The following is a 23,043-nucleotide window of genomic DNA, read 5'->3' as shown; positions in this document are numbered from 1 at the left end:
CCACCCTCAGTTGCTCTAGTTTAGAGTAGATATATTCAAGAAGCAGTGAAAACTGGGTAAATAAAGAGATTAAAATACAAGGTCATTCATTGTCTACATCGGAGAGTCGAGGTAAATCAAGTTCAAAGTAAACGGAATAAAAGAACTAAATTCTACCAAAATATCTAAATACTGCATTCAAAATGGTCCTTTGAATAATTGGAAAGTCATAAAAGGAAATCAACTTACATCGTTGCGCCTACAGTCCTACTTTGGCTGGAGTGTTAGTGAGATCCACGAGACATGTCTACTTGCTTTAAGACAGTGGAAGAAAACGTGTCTGCGTAGGTGTAATTTAATCTGTAACCTTTTAATTGTTTTACCAAGAAGTTTCTTGACCTTTGTGTCAGAGGGCCTTAAGAAAGATAGAGGGCGATCTTCTGAAAATCTAGTTAGGGTCATGAAGGGTCAATCCAACACACTCCCCGTCTAAAAATGCGCGGTAAGCTGAATTTTACTAATCATAAATTTCAAATAGAATAAATGCCTAGTAATATTTTAGGTCTAAATAAATTCTAAAAGCTAAGAGTATATGCGAAAGGGTTCATACTAAGAGAGTCCGTATATAGTGTTCATTGAATTCAATCACAGAGTTCAATTTGTACTTTTAATCAAAACTACTTTACTAATTGGTCTGAGGTAGGTTCGATGTTCGCCATCTTTGTAGATCATCACGTCTACTTTGCGTACTTTGTTGTCATTGCTGGGGAAGACCTTCACTATGCGAGCGAGGGGCCAGCTGTTTCTTGCGTATTCTTTCGCTCTCAAAAGAACCACACCTCCTTCTTTGACGTTGACTGTAGATTTGTTTCATTTGGTCGTGGCTGACGGCTTTGTAGATATTCTTTTTTCAATCGTATCCAGAATTGATCAGCTAGATACTGTACGCGTCGCCAACGTTTTCTACTGTAGATGTCTTGTTGGATGATGAGCCTGGCGGTGGGGTCGGTGATTGAGTCTTCATTGTCATTAGTGTGTTTGGGTGAGAGCTTGAGGATCGTTTGCATCTGATAATACAGTCGTTATAGGTCTGGAGTTGACGATGGCGCTGGCTTCTGCCATGAGAGTTGTCAACAAGTCATGTGTGTATTGTTGCTTGCCCAGTTGATAGTGCATGGAGTCAAGAATGCGTCTGATGGTACCATTTGTCGTTCCCATATACCGCCGAAGTGGGATGCGTGAGGTGGGTTGAAAATCCACTTGCAGTCTCTCGTTGTAAGGAATTTCTTGATGTGGTCTTGATCCAGCTCTTTGGCTGCTGCCTGAAGTTCGTTCTTTGCGCCAATGAAGTTGGTGCCATGGTCACATCTGAGTTTCTTGATGTTGCCGCGTATAGCTGTGAAGCGACGTAGGGCGTTGATGAAGGATGAAGTGTCAATGGAGTCTATTACTTCTATGTATACTGCTGTAGTGTAGAGACAGACAAAGATAACTGCCCATCTCTTTGCTTCAGACGTACCGGCTCTGGTTTTGCGGGAAGCTATAGCCCAGGGGCCGAATACGTCCATTCTGACGTTGGTGAATGGTGGGGTTTTCTCTGTTCTGTCCGACGGTAGGTCGGCCATGAGTTGAGTGAGTGGTTTTGCTCTCAGTCTTCTACATATCGCACATTTGTGAAGTATACATCTTACCATGTCATGTACACCCATAATCCAATAGCCATTAGCTCTGACGTTTGACAGGGTGTGTTGTCTGCCTTGATGTTGTACTTGTGATGTACATGATCGATGATAAGTCGTGAAATGTGGTTGTCCTGTGGAGGATGATGGGGTGTCGGCCGCAGAGGTCGAGATCCGATTGGCGAAGTCTTCCTCCAACGCGGATGAGTCCTTTTTCATCGATGAATGGGTTCATCCTGCTGATGGGGTTCCGTTTCTGTAGTTTGTTGTTGTCAGTGCTTGCTGACTTTGCTGCAGATAGTATCTCATATTCTTTATGAAACACACTTTTTTGTACTGAGCGTAGGATAGTGGTTTCTGCTTGTGCCATCATCTCAATTTTCAGTTCTTCTTGGGACTTCTCTTCTTCTTTTTTGTCTGTCTTTTCTGGTGATTTTCTTTGTCTGATTTTGCCTATTAAGTTGGCAATACTTCTCTTCAAGGATCTCCATGATGAGAATCGTTGAAATCGGTGAGCACCTAAGTCGTCGTGTTCTACTTCCTTCGTTGATGTGTTGAGGACAGCAAGTTGTTTGCCGACCTCAGGGTCTTCATTGCTTACTGTTTATTCATGTTCTGTTTCTTCATGGTTGTCTTGCTCGTCTGGCTGCCACAGGAATGTACGCTAGTCCTGATAGTCAGATAGTTCAGTTAAGTTTTGGGGCTGGTATACTGCATGATGCGATGTCAGCTAGATTTGCGTGTGTAGACACATGTCGCCACTGGTGTGGTGATGAGATGTTGTGGATCTTTTCTACTCTGTTCGCTACGTACACGTGGAAACGTTTTGAGCTGTTGTTTATATATCCAAGGACAATTTCGCTGTCCGTGTGATATATGACGTTGTCGATGTTCAGGCCGATTTCTGATGTGATCTTCTGTGCAAGTTCTGTCGCTAGGACGGCTGCACACAGTTCTAGGCGAGGTATGGAGACTGCATGAGTCGGGTTTACCTTTGCTTTGCCAAGTATGAATGATACGTTGACATTGTCTTCATGGTTGGTCAACCGCAAGTACGCTACGGCACCTATGGCTTCATTGCTGGCGTCAGAGAAAATGTGACACTCAGTTTTCTTTATGGGTCCGAAGGTGGGTGGAGTGTAGCATTGCTGTAGCTGTATCTTTGTGATGTAGTTGAGGCTGTTCCAGCAGCGCATCCATCTGGGCAAGTATTTCTCTGGTAATGTTTCATCCCATCCAAGGTTTGATGAGTTGCATCCTTTAGTTTCTGTCATGAGGCCTCGAATCCCCGTCGTGAGAATGGCTTCTCCTTCAAGTCTACTTCGAATTTGAATGCGTCCGCCTCTAGAGACCACTTGACCCCTAATGATCTCTGTGTCGGTATAGTGTCTCGGTTGAAATCCAAACTCTGTAGATCTTTGGCTCGTACTTCGTTTGGAAGTGCTGTCATGACTTCTTCGTCATTAGAAACGATCTTGTGGAAGTTAACGTTTCTGGTCGCCAGTAAGTCTCTTGTTCTGTTGACGAGAATGATAGCTTTCTTTGCATCTGGTGCGGAGGTTAGTCCGTCATCGATGTAAAAGTTCTTGTCGATGAACTCTTTCACGTCTTCTCCATACGTAGATACGCCGTCTTCAGCGATCTTTCTCAGTCCGAAGGTAGCAATGGCTGGTGAGGAGGCATTGCCGAACAGGTGTACGTTCATTCTGTACTGAATTACTGGTTTCGTGGTGTCGTTGTCTTTGAACAAAAAGAAGCGCAGATAGTCTCTGTGTTCTTTGTTGACGTGGAAGCTGTGAAACATTTGTTCTATGTCGCCAATTACTGCTGTCAGCTTGCGTCGGAATCGTAGCAGGATACCGAGGAGGCTGTTCATTTGGTCAGGTACCTGCAGCAATGCGTCGTTCAAGGAGACTCCGTTGTGCTTTGCACTGGAGTCAAATACAACTCTGATCTGCTGTTTCTTGGGATGGTAGACACCAAAGTGTGGTAGGTACCAGGCGTTGTCGGCTTCTATTTCGTTTTCTGGAATTGGACTTGCATGGTCACGTTCCATTATTTTCTTCATAAACTGAAAGTATTCTTCTGTCATTTGTGGTTTACGCTGTAACTGATTCTGTAGATTGTAGAATCGGTTCAGAGCTGATTGTCGGTTGTTCGGTAATTTCTTCGGGCCTCGCCTGAAGGGGAGAGGAAGTTCTAGATTTCCTTCCTCATTTACATGGACTTCTCGTTGCATGATGTCCAGGAATTGCTTGTCTTCAATGGAGGGTGCCTTTTGTTCATCATAAGGTGTACGCTTGAAGACGGTGGTGCCGAAGTTGACGGGTTTCAGGCTTATTATGTCTTTGATGTGATGATTACATTCGAGCGCTGATTCGTCGTAGCCATTGAGGGTTGCAGTCGTACGGTGTACTGAAGTACGGATTACACCTCTTGCTGTCTCTAGGCACAGTTCACCTAAAAATTGTCCACCCTAGGTCGGTGCGTTGAGCCCAAGGCGAGTTTACAGGTCCGTTCCTTGTTTCTCTGACTTTCAGTGGTTCTGGGCAGTTTCTGCCGATGAGGAGATGAATTCCACCGTTCTTTTTTGGTTCTGGAATGTATCGATGATGGACTTCAAATGTTTGAAGGCCTTGCAGATGTCTGGTGTGGGTATTTCGTTCTTGTCGCTCGGTATGTTGTCGTTTTCTAACAGGACTGGAAGAGAGAATTTTTTCTTTCCGTCATTGATTCTATGATGACGTGGTTGCTACGTTGTCCCTTTCTGAGTTCTCCTTTGCCGCTGCATGTTGACAGTTCGTTATCAAGGTCTTGGCCATGTATCTTTAGTGCGTCGAAGAGGTGGCTGTCACCCATACAGGCATTGGACTGGTCGTCTAGGACTACGTAAGTTTTTATGTAGTCTGCTGGTCGGTCTTGTATACACCTTTGCGAGGACTATCTTACCACACGAACGCCCAGCTGGGCATTTCGTGAGTCTGGTGCATTTTGTTGTAGCTTCTTGGTTTCCTTTTCTTTATCTTCTAGTTTGGTTTCAGTTGCTTTTTACTGCTTAGATCTGTCGCCGGGTGTAGCATGGAGACAGGTGATGTGTTTCTTGCTCTTGCATATGGCACATTTGATGGTCGATGTTGTTGCTAATTTTCATATCAGTTTGTAACAAAACACTTTTTTTTCACCGGCACATGGTATTGAGCTATACATATTACAAAATGTTATTATTATTATTATTATTATTATTATTATTATTATTATTACAAGTTTAGGGGCTATAAGTATTATATAGCAATCTAATAACAATTCATTGAAGCTGTGGAAATTCTGAAAAAGAGGTGTTCGAATGCAGGCCCATCGTGGCAGTCGTGGGCGTGCACAAAATAAGGCACAGCAAGTGTGGAGAGTCTATGCCATGCCAGTGTATTTGCTGCAAATATACCTTCACGCATGCGCACTCGTTTGCCAGTGTAGTCTGCCAATATGAGCATGCGCAATTGAGTTTACTGCGCGTGAATGTGTAGTCTGTACACTACGTCTCATGCTATAATCTTGTCGTTGAGCTTTGCATGTTGACAGAAACTGGAATTACTGCAGAGAATACTTTTCAGGACATCACAAGTGAGTCCCTAAGGTAACAAGTGGGACGTTTAGGAAATCCTTTCAGAAAGTTCACGCCGCCTGTGGCCATTTTGTGGAGTATAAGCTTATATGTACCTGGAGCGACGGTATACAGTATTTCTACTGTACATATTGCCAGATAATATGCGATGGAATTTTGCGTTTCACGTCGTTCAATCATTCAGATGGAAATGCCAGCCTTCTCCAAACTTTGAAAAAATCAGGGTGACAGACTTTGGAATGCTAACTCTTGTATAACAATGACGTAATTTAATGAGAAGACCTTTGTATTCGAGCTCGGCAACAGTTTTTGACTTGAGAAATCTCATCATGGCGGATTCTCTGAAACTGTGAGTATTCAACAACTTTTTCCTATGTCCATGTAGCACTTGTGCAAAAAATAAGCGAGTCCACAGGCCTTTGGCGAATCAATAAATGCGTTTTTCACCAAGCTGAAAGGTTGAAAGATGCGTCCGTCACTTTGGGACGAGCTAGATAAATGCAGCCAAACCCAGCTGGGCGTAGAAATTTGCCATATTATGACTTTGTTCTAGAGACGACCGGCCGTGCGGTGGAACTTTGCAACAAAGTTTCCATGTCTGAACTGACGTACTTGAATGACAGGCACAGGAAACGATGGCCAATAAAAATGCATTCTCGTTGCATTTTGATAATAATGTATCAATCGCAATGACACGGAAATTATGCCTCCTCCCAACAGAAGGGCCAAGGTCTATTTTTAGCCCTGCTACAGTATATCTCAGTGCTGAAAATGCCATATTGTTGTCATGTTGTCCTGGCGACTTTTAAAATTTGCATACAACTGTGAGAGTGAAACGGGTTGTTTACAGGCCACAAAACTTTTGAGTCCCACTGTCATCCATTACACCTGTTTCCTTGGGCATTAAAGGTGTGCAAGTATACACATCAAAAGACTAGAAAATTCACTTCATGGGCAGGACCTTGTAAAATAGCCCTTTCTTGTCTGGTTAACGAAAAAAGATACCCCTGATCTAAAATATGCATGGGCTACCAGCCAGTGTCACCGGCCTACCACATTCAGAACATGGTTGCCCAAGTGGACTACCACGGAAAAAAAGTTTATTTCGAGCCCTGGGCAATATTAAACATGAAACATTTAACTTGTGATATTTCCCCTTGTCTTGGCCTGCTGGGTTTAAAAAAAATGTTTAAAGGTATACAGGGACCATGTTCAAATTTAGCCATTGCTACCATGGAAAGGGGAGATCTAGCTAATCATATGAATCATAGAGTTTATGGGGTCACGCCAGGTCACACAAAAAATGCACCACTACATGGCCATAATTTTACTTTAGTTAAAGAATCAGAAATAATTTGTCTTCATTATTCTTCCTAGAATGAGGCAAAGAATCAAATAAATTATTATTAAATGAACATTATTATACGTCGTTAATGATAAATCCATAAAATAAATAAGTACCAGTGAATTATGTTATAAATAAAACAAAAACAACTGTTACTGCTTCTGATAAATGATGGTACATTGGGTGATCAGGGGAATGGGTTCATAAAATTAATTTGAGATACAAGTAGAATTAATTTTAGCACATAAAATTAATTTGAAGGCATAAAATTAATTCGATGAATGCATAATAAGTTGGTACTATACTCTATAACACTTATTTGGGATGACTGCATGAAACAAAATTAAAAATGCTTGAAAAATTTTTTCTGGTCAAAATAAAATTAATTCAAACACACTAAAATAAACGGAAAACAATTTTGACAAGAATGGCCTCAATGTACATTATCTTTATTATTCTTCCTAGAATGAAGGCAAAGAAATTACAATTATTATTATTATTATAGAACAAACGTTAAAAGTTGTTACTTAGAAATTCATAAAATAAATAAAAAACAGTGAATTATGTTTTAACATAGACCCACTCAAGGGTCTATTGTTTTAAATTAAAAAAAGTTGTGGTTCCCAAATAGGTTACCATGGCAACATAAAACAAAAATGAACATTGAGTTCATGCTGTGATAAATACACTTAGGAGAGCATTTGCATAGTTACTAGGATTACTTTTAATGGAATTTTGAAAAAAAAATGAAATTTTAAAACGCAAATAGGTTACTATGGAAACACAGGAGAGGTAAAAATGGATATCATATTTTGTCTTTCTAACCTAAAATAACCCTTTGGTATAATATTTCTGTTGATTTAATGGATTTTTACACTGATATTAGGTCTTTCTAATCCAAAACATCCCTTTGATATAACACATTCTGTTGATTACTGGATTTTAGGTGGAATCTTTGAAACACCGGTAATTTTTCTCATGAATGGTTGCCATGGAAACATCTCACATTAAAATGAGAGTGATTTTTTTTTGGTGTGCTAACCAGAAAAACACTTATTATCAAGTTTTTACATCAATCAATAGTTCTTTAATAGGAATTAGGGAAAAAGTAACATTTCAATCCCACGTTGGTTACCATGGCAACTCGAAACATTAAAATAAGTCTGTTTTTTGTGTTGTCTGACTCGAACGCCGCCACTAGATAATTTCATAACAATCAAAGTAACTTTTCATGGGATATTAGAAAAACTGGAATTTTCAACCCCTAAAATGGTTACCATGGAAACATGGGGCAGTGAAATCGATATCATATTTGGTCTTTTCGACCCAAAATACCCCTATGGTGAAGTTTTCATGGAAATTGAACCTATATTATTCGCATTATTATTTCTATATAATACTTATATTAATTATTATTATTATTATTATTATTATTATTATTATTATTATTATTATTATTATTATTATTATTACAAGTTTAGGGGCTATACATATTATTTTGTAATCTAATAACAGTTCATTGAAGCTGTGTGGGAATTCGGATAAAGAGGTGTTGTATATTTTAATTTTGTCCATAGGGGTGACTTCCAATTGTTTTACGTGCAGCGCAGAAGTATGCATCATACTGTACGGAGAGAGGGGATATCATTAAGCCAAGGGGTAATTAAATGCTTGTCGGAAAAGTGATACTAAGCAGTTTACGCGATACCAGCAGGCCTAGACTTTTAATTTTTGTGCGAACTTTACGAATACACGTTCAATCGGTTCAATTTAATTTTGTTTTTAGTTTTCTTCCATCAAAAATCACGACTATGAAAAAGATTTCCAATATAAATTCTCTCTCTCTCTTCTCTCTCTCTCTCTCTCTCTCTCTCTCTCTCTCTCTCTCTCTCTCTCTCTCTCATTCTGCAGTGGAATTGCTATGCTGCGACCACCGAACGAATATTTTCCATACATTAGGGGTAAGATTAAAAGTTTATCATATAAATCTAACTTAATTGCTTAAGTTAGGTCTCAGACCCCCCACCTCCCACTCTAACTTAACTGACCTAAAATTGAAAAACATTTCAGACACGTGTCCTGTACTAATTCTTTCATAAACGTACCAATGTACCGATGTACATTGGATTCATCCTGATGTATAATTTAAAACTTATTCAGACTTACTTCGTAGGCGTCATATTGGTATTGCAGAATAAATATTTTTCTGCATTTCGCATGTTTCATCCTGGCAGTGTAGTCTGGCAGAGACCCTGCGATTCGCGTTCTTCTCTGTTGGAACACGCGCGCGCCCTTCAGAGACGCGACGCGAATCCCAGAGCATGCGCAATTGAGAGTGCGTAGCGTGACAGTAGAACAGCTCCAATCTCGTGTTATCGTGTCGTTGAGCTTTAAAATGATGGAATGTTGACAAAAAACTGGAATTACTGCAGAGAATACTTTTCAGGATATCACATATGAGTGTCTAAGCAGTCTAAGGTACCAAGTACGACGTCAACGTTTAGGAAATCCTTTCAGAAAGTTCACGCCGCCTGTGGCCTATTTTGTGGAGTATAAGCTTATAAGCTTACGTAACTGCAGCGTATACAGTATTTCTACTAATATTACTGTACATATTGCCGGAACATATGTGATAGAATTTTGCGTTTCACATCGTTCAATCATTCAGATGGAAATGCCGCCCTTCTCCAAACTTTGAAAAACAAACTCAGGGTGACAGACTTTGGAGTGCTAACTCTTGTATAACAATGACGTAATTTAATGAGAAGATACTTGTATTCGAGCACGGCTACAGTTTTTGATTCGAGAACTCTCATCATGGACCGTGGTTGTATTCAACAATCGAGACGCTATGGTGAGTCGAACTTTTTCCTATGTCCATGTAGCACTTGTGCAAAAATAAGCGAATCCACAGGCCTTTGGCGAATCAATAAATGCGTTTTTCACCAAGCTGAAAGGTTGAAAGATGCGTCCGTCACTTTGGGACGAGCTAGATAAATGCAGTCAAACCCAGCTGGGCACAGAAATTTGCCATAATATGACTTTGTTCTGGAAATTACGAAGACGACCGGCCGTGCGATGGAACTTTGCAACAACGTTTCAATATCTGAACTTACGTATTTTAATGACAGGCACAGGAAACGATGGCCAATAACAACGCATTCTCGTTGCATTTTGATAATAATGTATCAATCACAATGACACAGAAATTATGCCTCCTCCCGACAGAAGGGCCATGGCCTATTTTTAGCCCTGCTACAGTATGTCTTAGTGCTGAAAAGGCCATGTTGTTGTCAGGTTGTCATGGCGACTTTTAAAATTTGCATACAACTCTGAGAGTTAAACGGGTTGTTAATAGGTCACAAAACTTTGAGTCCCACGGTCGTCCATTATACCTGTTTCCTTGGGTATTAAAGGTGTGCACGTATAAACGTCAAAAGACTAGAAAATTCACTTCATGAGCAATTCTTGTAAAATAGCCTTTTCTTGTCTGGTTAACAAAAAAAATACCCCTGATCTAAAATATGCATGGGCTACAAGCCACTGGTAGCCCAATTGGACTACCAGGGAAAAAAATTAATTTCAAACCCTTGGCAGTATTAAACATGAAACATTTAACTTGTAATATCCCCCCCCCCCTGTCTTGGCCTGCTGGGTTTAAAAAAGTGTTAAAGGTATACAGGCACCATGTTCAAATGTAGTCGTTGCTACCATGGAAAGGGGAGATCTAGTTAATCATAGAGTTTATGGGGTCCTGCCAGGTCACACAAAAAATAATGCACCACTACATGGTCATACTTTTACTTTAGTTAAACAATCAGAACTAATTTGTCTTCATTATTCTTCCTGGAATGAGGCAAAGAAATCAAAATAAATTATTATAAAATGAATATTATTACGTCGTTAATTAATTCATCGTTAATAATATTTAAAATAAGTAAGCGCCAGTGAATTATGTTTTAAATAAATAAAAACTGTGCGGTACTGTTACTGCCTGTGATAAATAATGGTACATTGGATGAAAAGGGGTATTGGTTCATAAAATTAATTTAAGATACTAGATGAATTAATATAAAACAGAACGAAAAAGAATTCCCACTTTACGAAAAAGTCAGGTTTTTCTCGATTTTCATGTGAAAAATGGAAAAGTAGCCGCATTTGATTGCTTGTTTTGGATAATTTATCTCCAAAATTGTGAATTCTTGAATTTGTGTTAAATAACTTTAATTTTTCTTTGCATTTGACAAGATTGCCATATTTTGACACAAAGATACAATTTCCATTTTCACAGAGAAAAAAATAATTTTGGTGATGTACATAAATTTACCTCTTGTGAATGGCATGAAAATGAAGGAAAAAACTGACCAATGAATTTGCACATTTTAGATACCAACACACCTCATTAATTTTCTCTGAAATAAAATTTTTTAAATAATGAAACGCACCTGTACTTACATTTTTGCAAAGAAAAATTGCATGCATCAAATTGCTCAAGGTAGTTTGCAGATTTTTAAAGGAAAAATCCTCTTATACAATTGACTACAATTATTTTCTCTCATTTTTCATTATAATTTGCTAAAACTGGATGTTAAATGAAGCAACTCCTCTATTTTGTGCATTTTTTACAAAATTTCTGTCCAGTAAGCTTGTCAGCTGACAAAAGTGTACATTTAGAAAGCCCATGGTACAATTGCCTTCGCCATCTCAACTTTTGTTCACTTTGAAGTTGAAGTTCAACTTAGGTGATATTTGGAATCCAACCGTGCCTAAGGTAATTCAACTTTTGTTCACTTTGAAGTTCAAGTTCAACTTTAGTTGATATTTGGAATCCAACCGTGCCTAAGGTAATTCAACTTTTGTTCACTTTGAAGTTCAAGTTCAACTTTAGTTGATATTTGGAATCCAACCGTGCCTAAGGTAATTCAACTTTTGTTCACTTTGAAGTTCAAGTTCAACTTTAGTTGATATTTGGAATCCAACTGTGCCTAAGGTAATTCAACTTTTGTTCACTTTGAAGTTCAAGTTCAACTTTAGTTGACATTTTGAAGCTCGAGTTGAACCACACCACCCTGGAAGATATCCCAGAATTCACCACTTCATCTTCCCTTCACAAATGACGGCCGTCTAGCGATATAGCGGTAAATACGCTAAATTTTCAAACTAATTTTAAGAGCCACTATGTATTTTCTAGTAAACTCATTTTCACGCCAGCGATGTTTTATTGCCTGATGTACAAGGCAGTGGTATTTTTTACGAATTTTCATTAGTTCTACGCATGAATTTTTTGATCGAAAAATTGATGCTTTGTAAAGTTTGGTCAAACATCCCATGCATTCACTTTTCCCAGGACGTTTTTTGGTAAAATTCGTATGGTCAACCCAATCAATGTAGTATCATTCAACTCTTAATGGTACGAAATGTGTCAAACTGTCAGCCAACCCTATCGACCCCTAGCATTTTGACGTAAGGGGCTTTATTTCTGCATACTTTTAGTGATTTTCTAAAATGTGGACGCCTTATGTAAACATGGCCAGGCCTGCAGCTTGGGGCCGGGGTACCAGGTAACCTCGACCCCTGTCCGTTTCGACCCAAGTATTCACACCCTCTTGTTGTTGTTTGTGGTCAGATCAATCCCGGTGCCTTAGTCACTTTGACCTTCAGTCACTTTTCATGTTACATGTACCTGACAACGTTTTACTGAGTACATTATGCAACTTGTTTCTGTGAGAAAAGCTGCTTGCTTCGAATTCGCTACAACAACCTGATACTTGTGCACGCCGCGTAATACTTGTGGGAGGCCTGGGGTACCCCAGCAGCCCCATTGTCATTTACTGACTAGGGAACGTGTGTCACTGAAGTGGGGATGGATTATAGCATGTCATTTACTGATTTTGGGAATAAGGCATTCGTGATTATCGCAATTGCTTGCCACATACAGCAAGACTGGATGAGAGAAGCCGATCCGCTCGCCTTGGTGTCTTGACGCCAAATGAGCTGATTTCCGGTTTAAGCATTGGACTTACAGCAATGCATTATGGGATATCTTCCAGGGCAGCGTGGAGTTGAACTTAAGCTCATGTCACCTGTTCACTTTCAAGTGACAAAAAATTTACTGGTGAGTGTTGTGGTTTTACCATGTGTAGCAGTGCATAAATAACTTTAAAATAAAAATAGTGCTTACACTATTGAATACATATAACGGGAGAGATAATGCATTTCTCGTTAAAATAAACATATTTTTTAATTAAAATTGACAGAAATAAGATCATACAAACTACAAACACATAGGACTATTAAGATTTATGCGAATTTACAGGGGTACATACATTTATAGAAAATCATTGCAAATACATAGAAAATATTAACAACATACATTTGTATCTTTGTAAAGACTGGACTGAAATTACTATGGATGGCAAATCTTTTCAAAGTGATGCTACACAAAAGCGTGACCCTTCAAGTGTTTTTGCATGACAAAATTCCACCCTCCCAATTATCATGTGCTAAAGCAGTAATCTATCCTCTGTGTGTCAAAGTCTAATAATAATAATGTCTGATTTGACACAGACTTTCTCATTTGACCTTTGAACAATTATATATTTGTCCACACCTGAATGGAAAGTGATATTAAAGAATATAAAGGAAAAACTTTGAAAAACTGTCACAAAAGTGGTTTCAAAGAATGTTACAAAATATGTAATTACATTCTCTTAAATTCTTTACAAACATGGATAAATCTACATATATACAGTGCCATCCAATAATATATCAGTATTTGAAACTTCTATCTTTTGATCACCAGGTGTTTTCATATTCAATCAGAAGATAAATTTAAAGTACAGAAACTGTAAATTGTGATGGTTTTTTACTATTCTTCTTTTTTATTGCAATGTTCTATTCCTAAGGTATTAAAGATACACAGTATTCAGCTTGTCATTTCAGCCTGAACACGCATGTTTAACTGAAAATGTACATGTAAAAAGTGCATTATTGAAGAGTGAATTCTGGTGCAGACTAGAATTCAAATGTACAAAAGGCCCTGAAATGCTAAATGTTGATGACTTTTACCAATTTCAGCCAGATTGTCTTGTCTTACTCCCATAAGTATGTTGCATGCAGGGTTTTAAGCCTGTCAATTAAGCTTGTACATGCATGTGCGTTCCTCAGGCCCACTTCTCCCATTGCCAATATCTTGTATTGAAATATAAAATATATTAGGATTTCACTGAAATTTTCCAGCTCACAGAGTCAGAGTCATTCATTGTGGCACCAGAATTTTGCCAGCATTGAAGGTCGTCTAGCCTTGTGTTAGGAAAACCTATAAGTACATATAAGTTTACTAAGTTCAGTGGTTTTTCAGAGACATGCACAAAAATTTGTATCTTTTAAACCTCAAATTTAATTAGGCCATGTTGATGCAAACTGTCAATGTAAAAGTAGTGTACAGTTTGCAATTTCCTGAGAAAACTGACAAGAACTTGGCCATTTAAACAAATCCAATCATGGTGCAATGAAGCATTTGATAACAAACACTACTCTTACATGTTCCTTACCAAGTTTGTGGAACTAATTGCATTCTGAATAATTGCCTGTATTTTCACCAAAAGTACCACATTATCTTTCACAATATACAAATTTTATATTTTGTAAATTCATTTAACACTAACAATAGAGCTTTCTTTTAATTATATTTAAATGATTAGAGAGAAATGAATTAAATGTGAACTGACAAATATAAAGAGACTTAAATAGTACATGTACAGTTGTGTACCAGTCAAACATACATTTGATGCTGAACACTTGCAATAAGTAGGTCTTTCATACTCTGGTTTTTTAATTGCAAAGGCAATTCTGGAGTTTTAAATGAAAGAGTAAGTGAAAACTACACTGTACAGGTACATGTGACAGCCAGCTATAATACTGTACTGAAATGCCAGTGTCACTTGCTTTGAGACAAACAACTCATTACACCTTCACTAAACTGCTGGATCTACTTTCCCTTGGACCCCTCACCAAAAACAAAAAAATAGAAGCATAGTCACATAGGTGTCATGATATAAATCTATGAAATGGTCATGAATGTGAAGACAGCCAGAATTGAGCTGACAATGTTCTGGTGTACAGTACTGAAAATGAGAGTAATTATACACATGGTACATAGTGAATTTAAATATTTTGTTTTTTCTTTCAATTACATGTCAATACATATTTGTATGCTGTTTGGTTTGTATGGCTCAACTAATGTGTGTGTTTTATTATCTTTGATTGTAGATCATTGCCATGAGAAGGACACCAACAACACAATAGAGGCTGAAGAATTACATGGGCACATGAACAGTACTTCATTGTGTGTAGAGTTGATAGAGGAGATTGATGACGGGCCCAGAATACTGCCAAGACTTCAAGACCATATTGAGGAGTAAGTAGTCAAACCCTTGATGGAAAAGCTACATCATATGTCAAAGAAAATCAAGGGACTATAGTTTAGGTAGATTCTACAAATACTCAAAAATGTTTGAAGCTTTCAACTTCATTGATTTAAGAACATTGTAACAGAGTTTCCTTTCCTTCCTCCAATTTGGTTTTAGAATGGATACATGTAGCGAACAAAATTCAAATTGACATCTTTTGATACATGTAAGATTGAAGTCATGGTCAAAGATTCGAGAATTCCCCTGACAAAATACTGGTTCAGTTGTTTTGAATATTGAAACAAGGACTCTAAGGGGTGTCTTTAGCTCATACTTGTATACATGTAGTTAAATACATGTAGCTTTTTTATGTGATGTGTATTTTGCATCATTATAAAAGAATGTAGCAGTTATACAGGAATTTGTTTGGCAATACTAATTATGTACAGTTTCAGACTTTTCAATTAAGTCTAGTTTTGTGGGTTTTTAGCTTGTCAAGATCTGTTGTTACACATTTTGAAACTGATTGCATTCAATTCTATACACTGTTCTATGGCAAAGTACTAATGTGCAATATTTTGTTCACAATCGGATTAATTGCTGGTGGCTGAGATAGGACCCATACATGTATATGTACATGTACATGTATGTACACTCATATGTACACTCATATATGATTGAATTATTTTTTATTTCAACTCTGTAAACCAAAACAAAAGATGAAATCATGTTTATTTTGATACATGTATGCTTACTGTCAAAAGAGAGCATTGATATAGTTTTATAAAAAAATAAAATTTAATAGAAAAGGACATTGCTTTGAATCTTCAACATTTTGCAAATGGGCCATGATAAACATGCAGAAATTATTCAATTCTGAAAATTGATATTACATTAACCCTTATCCTGCCAAGTCCATATTTCACCACCAGGTCAAGATGTTAAAAACATATCTATCTGTGCTGACCTGAATTCAACATTAGTAGTACTGAAGCAACAATTGGACAACAATGCAACTCTAACAATCATATTCTTTTTCACCTCAGTGACTATATAGGTTTCTGTGGCAGCTACAAAGTCACATAAATTTTTTTTAGCACACAACATTTATTTCCATACATGTAGGGACTAACAAACAGAGTTGAAAATTTAATTGTTTATTGAGACTCCACACAGGGCACTCTGCAGTGCATTTTGTTTTCATTCACAACTGTACATTTTCCTCATCTTTTAAAACCCTTTGAAGTTTTTATCAGTTTAACAAGAGGGGTGTATGTGTTCAAAGACTTGTTCATCAAATTTCCTTCCAAAATTATTATAATTTTTTTACAATCCACATTCATAAGTTACCGTAGTATTTTTTATTTAAGTGTGATGCTACATATACATGTATCTGTGTGTAATGATTAAGCCTCTTCGTATCAATCAACATGATTACATTTTATTCTGTATCAGGTGTGTTCTTACATGATTAGGTTTTCATTTTTCTCTGACACTTCTGTGTAGGGCTATATAGGCTGGCTGCAAGGTCACTTATAGTATGATGTAAAACTCTGTCTTTCAATTTGAAAAGAGTATAGTAGGTCTCCAGTGCTACACTTAACTTTGTGGCCACCCAGTGTAAGGTTCATCATCATGTATCAGGACCATCAACTAACAATGATAATTCAAAGACACTAAAAATTTGCATTCATTTGCTAAGAACTATGTATATGGTATATCAACTGCTTTGTACCAGTCAATTACATTGCAGTAGCATGTATATACAATGTATTATCTGTTGAGAATTTGTTGAAAGCATACTACTAGATATTGCTAAATTGTTGCAACATTGCAAAAATAATGATTTGTTAATTGTAAGGTGGAAGGGTTGAAATTTAAACTTAAGGCTGCATTCACAAACACCTCTGGAGGTGAAGGGCAGGAGATTTCAGGGGAGACTTGAAAAAATTTAAACCTTGCCAGGGGATCATAAAAAATTGACATTGCAAAGGATGGGAGACTTGAAAATTTATTGAATATCAAATTCCTTTCAAAATACCTTCTGGCGCTTTCATTTCCAGCCATTTCTATTTGCGGCTTGACATAGTTATATGTATTTATGAGTACATGAAATTTCATGTACTCATAAGCACATATACATTGGAACTACCGTCTTCTAATCATGTATAATTATGTCAATTATTCAGGTCAATAAATGCACCAATATTGCAGTTTTAAATTGGGAAAACGTATTCACAGTTTTTGTCACAGACTCCAATGTATAGGGATCGACATTTCTTTTACACATATGCACTTTATACCTGCCAATTCAAGCAAAGTACATTTAAATGAATTATCACACACATATAAATGTAAAGATATAGCTTGTTTTTATGGGAACAAATTGTAATAATTTGCCCAATAGCCTCGCATGCATTATGATTTGATATTTTCAGACAAAGCATTATATTGGCCACTTTTGCTTCCTTTGGGAGTGACTAAAAATTATAGCAAGTCAGAAGGGAGGGGAGGGGGCTTTGAACACATTGTAATTTTTATTTAAAATTTGTTAGGGGGTATTTGAAAAAATCCAAGAACTTATTTTGGAATCCCCCCCCTCCAGAGCTGTTTGTCAATGCAGCCTAATGGCTCAGTGTAGAAAAGCATTCAATCTAAGTATGGCAAATTATAACTGTAATTTTGAGATATATTTTGTTTGAATATTATTGTACCTGATGTAACACAAACATTGACTTTTCTTTCAAATCAGATTCTCTCTTAACATAATGTAAAATGTATATATGAATATTTTTTGTAATGGATATTACTACTACATGTACTCATTGAAATGTCAAATTCCTTATATATATGTCAATAAATGGTTATGAATTGTAATTGAATGTAATTTATGCCTGTCACTTCATTTTTTTCTACAAAGAATTTCACTATCACCTTTATCTGTGCACACATTCTATATTTACACATATTGTCCTCTAGTGATGGTGATTCAATTTTTAAAAGGAAATGTCTAAACAGTCATAACTGAGTATGGCCAATAGCATTAGAACAGACCAGTTCACCATGTGAAGTATCGTCAACAATTGTTCAGATTTGGAACTGAGTATAATAAGTAGTGTTTAATCAGATTAGCTGACTTTGAAGTGTTGTCAACTATAGTTGAGATTTTGAACAGAGTATAAATGTTGCAATTTTTCAACAATGGTTGACAAACTGAATCACCTTAACTCTGAAATTGAAATTTTTTATCATATAAGTCAAATACTGCTAATCACGCATGTGTTTTGTGGACTTTTGCATGGAAAAAAATGAATTTCATGTGCAGTAATTTCTCGGGTCACATTTTTCATTAGAAAATGTTACATGGCCATATTTGTATCAAGATGGACTCTCTTTTTTCATAGAAAAATAGAAAAATGAAACCACATAATTTGTAATGGGATTGTCAAGCACTTTTCTTTGAAAGTTTGAAAAGAAAAAAATTGATTCCATGATTTTTAAGAAAACAACTCATTTTACCTCAACTTTTCGTAAAGTGGGAGGAACTGTTTTTCGTTCTGTTATAAGCACATAAAATTAATTTGAAGGCATAATAGATTGAATCTTAGACTAACAGGTACAGGCAGACCAACATATATTGGGTCTATTTTTGCCTGGTGTCTGTCAGTTCATTTGACCCTGACTGAAATCTCTGCAATTAACTTTCATGTCTGTAACAGACAGAGCTGACCAAGCCAGGATACCAAGATAGTGCCAGAGGTCTGTACATATTTCAGCCAGGTGCCTTATTTGTTCATGGCTAGATCGATGAGCAGTAAAATTGAGTCTGACATTGAAATAAACCTACATGTAATATTATATTCATATCTTTGACTTTCTGGGATCATAGCTAATAAATATTGATATATATGATAGGTTGTCAGGCTTGAAATGGTTTATTTAAAATGAAGCACTTATCTATTTTGCATAACTCACGCAGTGAAGGAACTGTATGTATATGTAAACAAAGTTCACAGCTGACATTCCTTTTAAATAGAAACTATTATTGCCAACTCAATGAACACATTACAAAATTTCACAAATTGCTCCTAAATACAATCTTGCATATATCAGCACAATTTGGTTATATGTTACTAATATCATTCCTTGAGACATGCACATCAGATTTCAAAGGAAACTAGGCCACCAGTTTAAGATAAATTATTTTTGACCAAAAACAGGAAAAAATGCCTCAAAAGACAAATAAGCATATCTCACCACAACTTTGAAAACATAAACTCTCATCACCTTAAAGACCCTGCATGCAAACTTCAACACACAATCTGATCACTGGTTTCAGAGAAAGAGTCAAATGTTTATGGACAGACGGACAACAGACAATCATTCTATCAGAAAAACTGTGTTGCTGACAACAAAGCTACAAATGGAATGTCCAAGACACACTTTGCCATATTTACAATACAACCTCAGATTATGTTTGCCTAGCCTCTGAAGCACACACAAAATCACTCTGTCCAATTTCACAGTTCTCAGAGGCAAACCGAGTGAATTGGAAGTCCTCTCTATGACATCATGTTTGCATGGCTTATCAATTGGAGCTACATTGGACCTGAGATTTGGAATATCAACGCGCATAGCAACAACTTCCTTCATCATACTCTCACGATATGGATAAGTCTTGCGCTCTTTTCTGATCTTTGCAATCCATTTCTTGTTATAACTATGAGACTTGGGGTATACAACTTTGAAACACAGTGACCCTGACTTAGTAGTAGCCTGTTCCATAGCAACATGGTAGTTATGGTCAATCACTGCAAGCTGTGTGCGACACAACATTCCCTCGTGTGAAAAATGCTGTCGCTTTGGAGTATATTTCAGCAAGAGTGAATGGTAAACCTCCAATTCGCCTGTGTGACAAAACAGAGTAACATGTTCAAGATCCTTCAACAGTTTTTTGTCATTGACAACCTTCCTCAGTGCATCATAGGGAGGGGAACCTACACGAAGCCAAGATATCTCCTTCCTATTACCTATACTAATGGGCTCATGCTCACATGCATGGAAATATTCCTTGTCATCCCAAGAGTGAATATCAACTGTATGGTACACCACAGATTGCCACTTTTCTCTCAGAACATTAACATCACCCCTACATGACTCTGCACATCACCAGAAATGATTACTGAGAGACTGGATCCATTCCAACAGAGCACTGTTAACCTTTTCCTTGCCAACAGCACAGAGTCTTTTTATTACACTTTTTTACCAAATGCCAAATATCAAACTGGTGTTCAATCTCAGGATATTCTAATCTCATGATTTTCCTGATTGTAATATGCCTGTCACTTGCAAGAACTGAAACAGGTACATCCATTTTCTTCAGGAAATTAAGACACTTCCTGATTTCCATTGGCTCCATGGCATTTGAATTTTCACTGACGGATCAGCAACACTATTTACACAGAAGTCAACAATGTATCCTGTCTCCTCAACCATCAAAGTATATGTACAATATGCAGCACAACGGCCATCACCACATAAAACATTATCTCTGCCACGAAGATCATTTATGATTAAATTCTGCATCGATAGCCATGTCTCATTCACAACAGGAAACAAATACTTTTTCTGGATGTTGTAAAACTGAGTTTCACCAACAATGGGCATGTGAAGGCAATGAGCAATATCGTAGAGCCTAGTGTAAGTGTTACCTGAAAATAAAATTGCTGCAGACAGCAACAAATTTCCAGCTCCATGTTATTTAAAGTTGGTGAGAGGACCAACTGCAGTGACACCTGCAGAGCATGTTGTTTTGATTATCAATCTTGAACCAGATAATAATTTCTGCATGGAAATAACTTGTCCAGGACAATCTTTTCTCTGGCAGTTTGTAAACAATTCAATTAGTGAAGATTCAAAAACTAAAAATTTCATTTGCTCTGCTGGATCACTAGAAACAGGATCATCAATGATAATATCTGGCTCTGTGTCACTATACTCTTAATCAGTCTCAGATGATGATGTATACGGAATGAAGTCTGGGTCCTCTGACTGTCCTCATCTGAAGCATCGGAATCAGAAGCAACAAAACTGTCACACGTATGATTGTCCAGCGCATCACCTTCTGTGTCCATTTGACTTTCACCTCCACTATCTGTAGTAGTACCCTGTGATGTTGTACCATCAGATAAATTACCTCTCAGTCTATCAGATGTCACTGGTAGATTTGTAGTATAACCATGGTCTTTAGACACTGCAACAATTATGCCGTCTAAATCAGTTTGTGTTGTTGCATCTGGTAAATCCCCCCCCCAAAAAAAAAAAACACAAAGTATTATTACATTGAGTTTTGATGCCAACGAACCAGAAAACAATAGCACAAAAGTATATGGGACAACCTTTGATACAGATGAGATCAAATTTAAAAGGTGGTTATGAATAGAGCGTGGACACATTTCCCAAGGAATGTGTCAAAGTTTGCTTGATTTTTTTGCCCAATTTATTTTCTTCCATAAGTTGCCATTTTTTTTGGCGATAACTAGTTTTTTTTTACTTATAAGCTAATTCTTTAACCTTTCACAACCATGGTATGTCCAAAATCCATTGTTTTCTATGGTAGAGTTGGCCCTCTACACAGGGAATTGGGGAGGGGGGTGAAAGAGTTAAACACCATTAGCATGTAGACAAACTGAGTCCACAGAAAAGTATAATCTTTATGGCTCTGATAAGTATTTTGGCTCCTGAGATTGTACAGCGGATTGGTCCCAACTACAGGGAGGGCTCACCTGCCATACAACCAAGGGCGGCAGTAATGAGGGCCATAAGGTTTATCATATACCTGAAACGCTTGGATACATGCTTGTGTTTTAGTACGTATTAAAAGATTATTTTATGAATTTATGGACATACAACATGGAAACACGAACCATACACCCTGTAGATTAATCAACGAAGACATAATTTGTTCTCCGTTAGAGCATGTCACGAGCTGTTCTGTGTACAAGTCAATGTCTCGACTAAACAAAGTATTGTTCCTGCATAATGACAATATCATTATGCAAATTAATAATCATTCTGCAAAAAAAATAGGACACTGATAAGATACAGTTACTAAGGCTTTAAAGGTGAAAAAATTTAAATATACACACCAGAGACAGAAGGCACCACTGTACCACTGCAGTGACAACACTGATGAGAAGTAACATCATGGGGAAGTGTGGAAATCTCTATGTTTTCTTTTTGCTCTTGTGGGACAGTGTCCCTAGGCAACAGGATTTCTCTTAAAAGCTGGAGATAAAATTTAAAAATTCGTAAGTTACAACTACAAATAGTAAAGTGGTGTGTTTGTTTGGGTCTATGAGGTTGAGCAGTGACGGCCAAGACCTCAAAATGGAGTCCTCTCACATATATCATCACGGAGTCTGTATTTTCACAGATCTATCGGGCATACATGTAGTCTATGTCCATAGTGTAGACAATGTTTGCCAGGTCTAGTCTCACATTAAAATACTTTGATGCCTATTCAAACCCTCTGTGCGCATATAACTGTAGTGTTGGGAAACATGTTTACGAGTAGAAAAAAGCACCTTTGCAAATAATAATAATAATAAATTAATAGCAGTACATGTAGTAGTAACAGCTGCAGTAGTATCGTTACAATCACCCCTATCACTGTTCAAGATGTCCAAAGGATAAATCCACTGCAACCTCTGTAATCTGTGTTATGGCATTACTGGCCAGCATTTACTTAATATCAGCCTCAAAGTTGACTGAAGTCTAATGCCGGAAACACAACAGTTGATGACTCTTGAGCTTTTTAAAACAATGTTTGATTATTACATGTACTTTCAGTCTTGTAAATATACGAAATGGGCATACGCGTTCTTAGTCACGCACCCAGTGAGTATATTTGTACATAGTACATAATACAGAACACATTTTAGATGCAATCAGTAACGATATTCATAAACGCACGGGCATACATTCACGATGCCCTGCGTTTGATGCTGT

At 37.3% G+C, this 23,043-nt stretch overlaps 2 protein-coding genes across 2 annotated transcripts; both read right to left on the bottom strand.

Annotated features, from left to right (window-relative positions):
• Nucleotides 1-2,344: 2,344 nt before the first annotated feature.
• Nucleotides 2,345-2,932, bottom strand: LOC139125154 (uncharacterized). The gene has a single exon (XM_070691259.1). The coding sequence runs from the start codon at nucleotides 2,930-2,932 to the stop codon at nucleotides 2,345-2,347; it is 588 nt and encodes a 195-aa protein (XP_070547360.1).
• On the bottom strand, nucleotides 2,929-3,897 carry LOC139125153 (uncharacterized). Its single transcript, XM_070691258.1, has one exon. It carries the CDS (start codon nucleotides 3,895-3,897, stop codon nucleotides 2,929-2,931), a length of 969 nt encoding a protein of 322 aa, XP_070547359.1.
• Nucleotides 3,898-23,043: the final 19,146 nt, after the last annotated feature.

This window comes from Ptychodera flava (genome assembly GCF_041260155.1).
Source record: "Ptychodera flava strain L36383 chromosome 3 unlocalized genomic scaffold, AS_Pfla_20210202 Scaffold_25__1_contigs__length_14229661_pilon, whole genome shotgun sequence".
NCBI classification, from domain to species: Eukaryota; Metazoa; Hemichordata; class Enteropneusta; family Ptychoderidae; genus Ptychodera; species Ptychodera flava.
The sequence above is the reverse complement of the archived record's forward strand: the minus strand, read 5'-3'. Positions and strand labels throughout refer to the sequence as shown.

Bases quoted from the DNA above. Each gene is read 5' to 3' on its own strand.
- LOC139125154 (XM_070691259.1), bottom strand. From the start codon at position 2,932: ATGACAGAAACTAAAGGATGCAACTCATCAAACCTTGGATGGGATGAA.
- LOC139125153 (XM_070691258.1), bottom strand. From the start codon at position 3,897: ATGCAACGAGAAGTCCATGTAAATGAGGAAGGAAATCTAGAACTTCCT.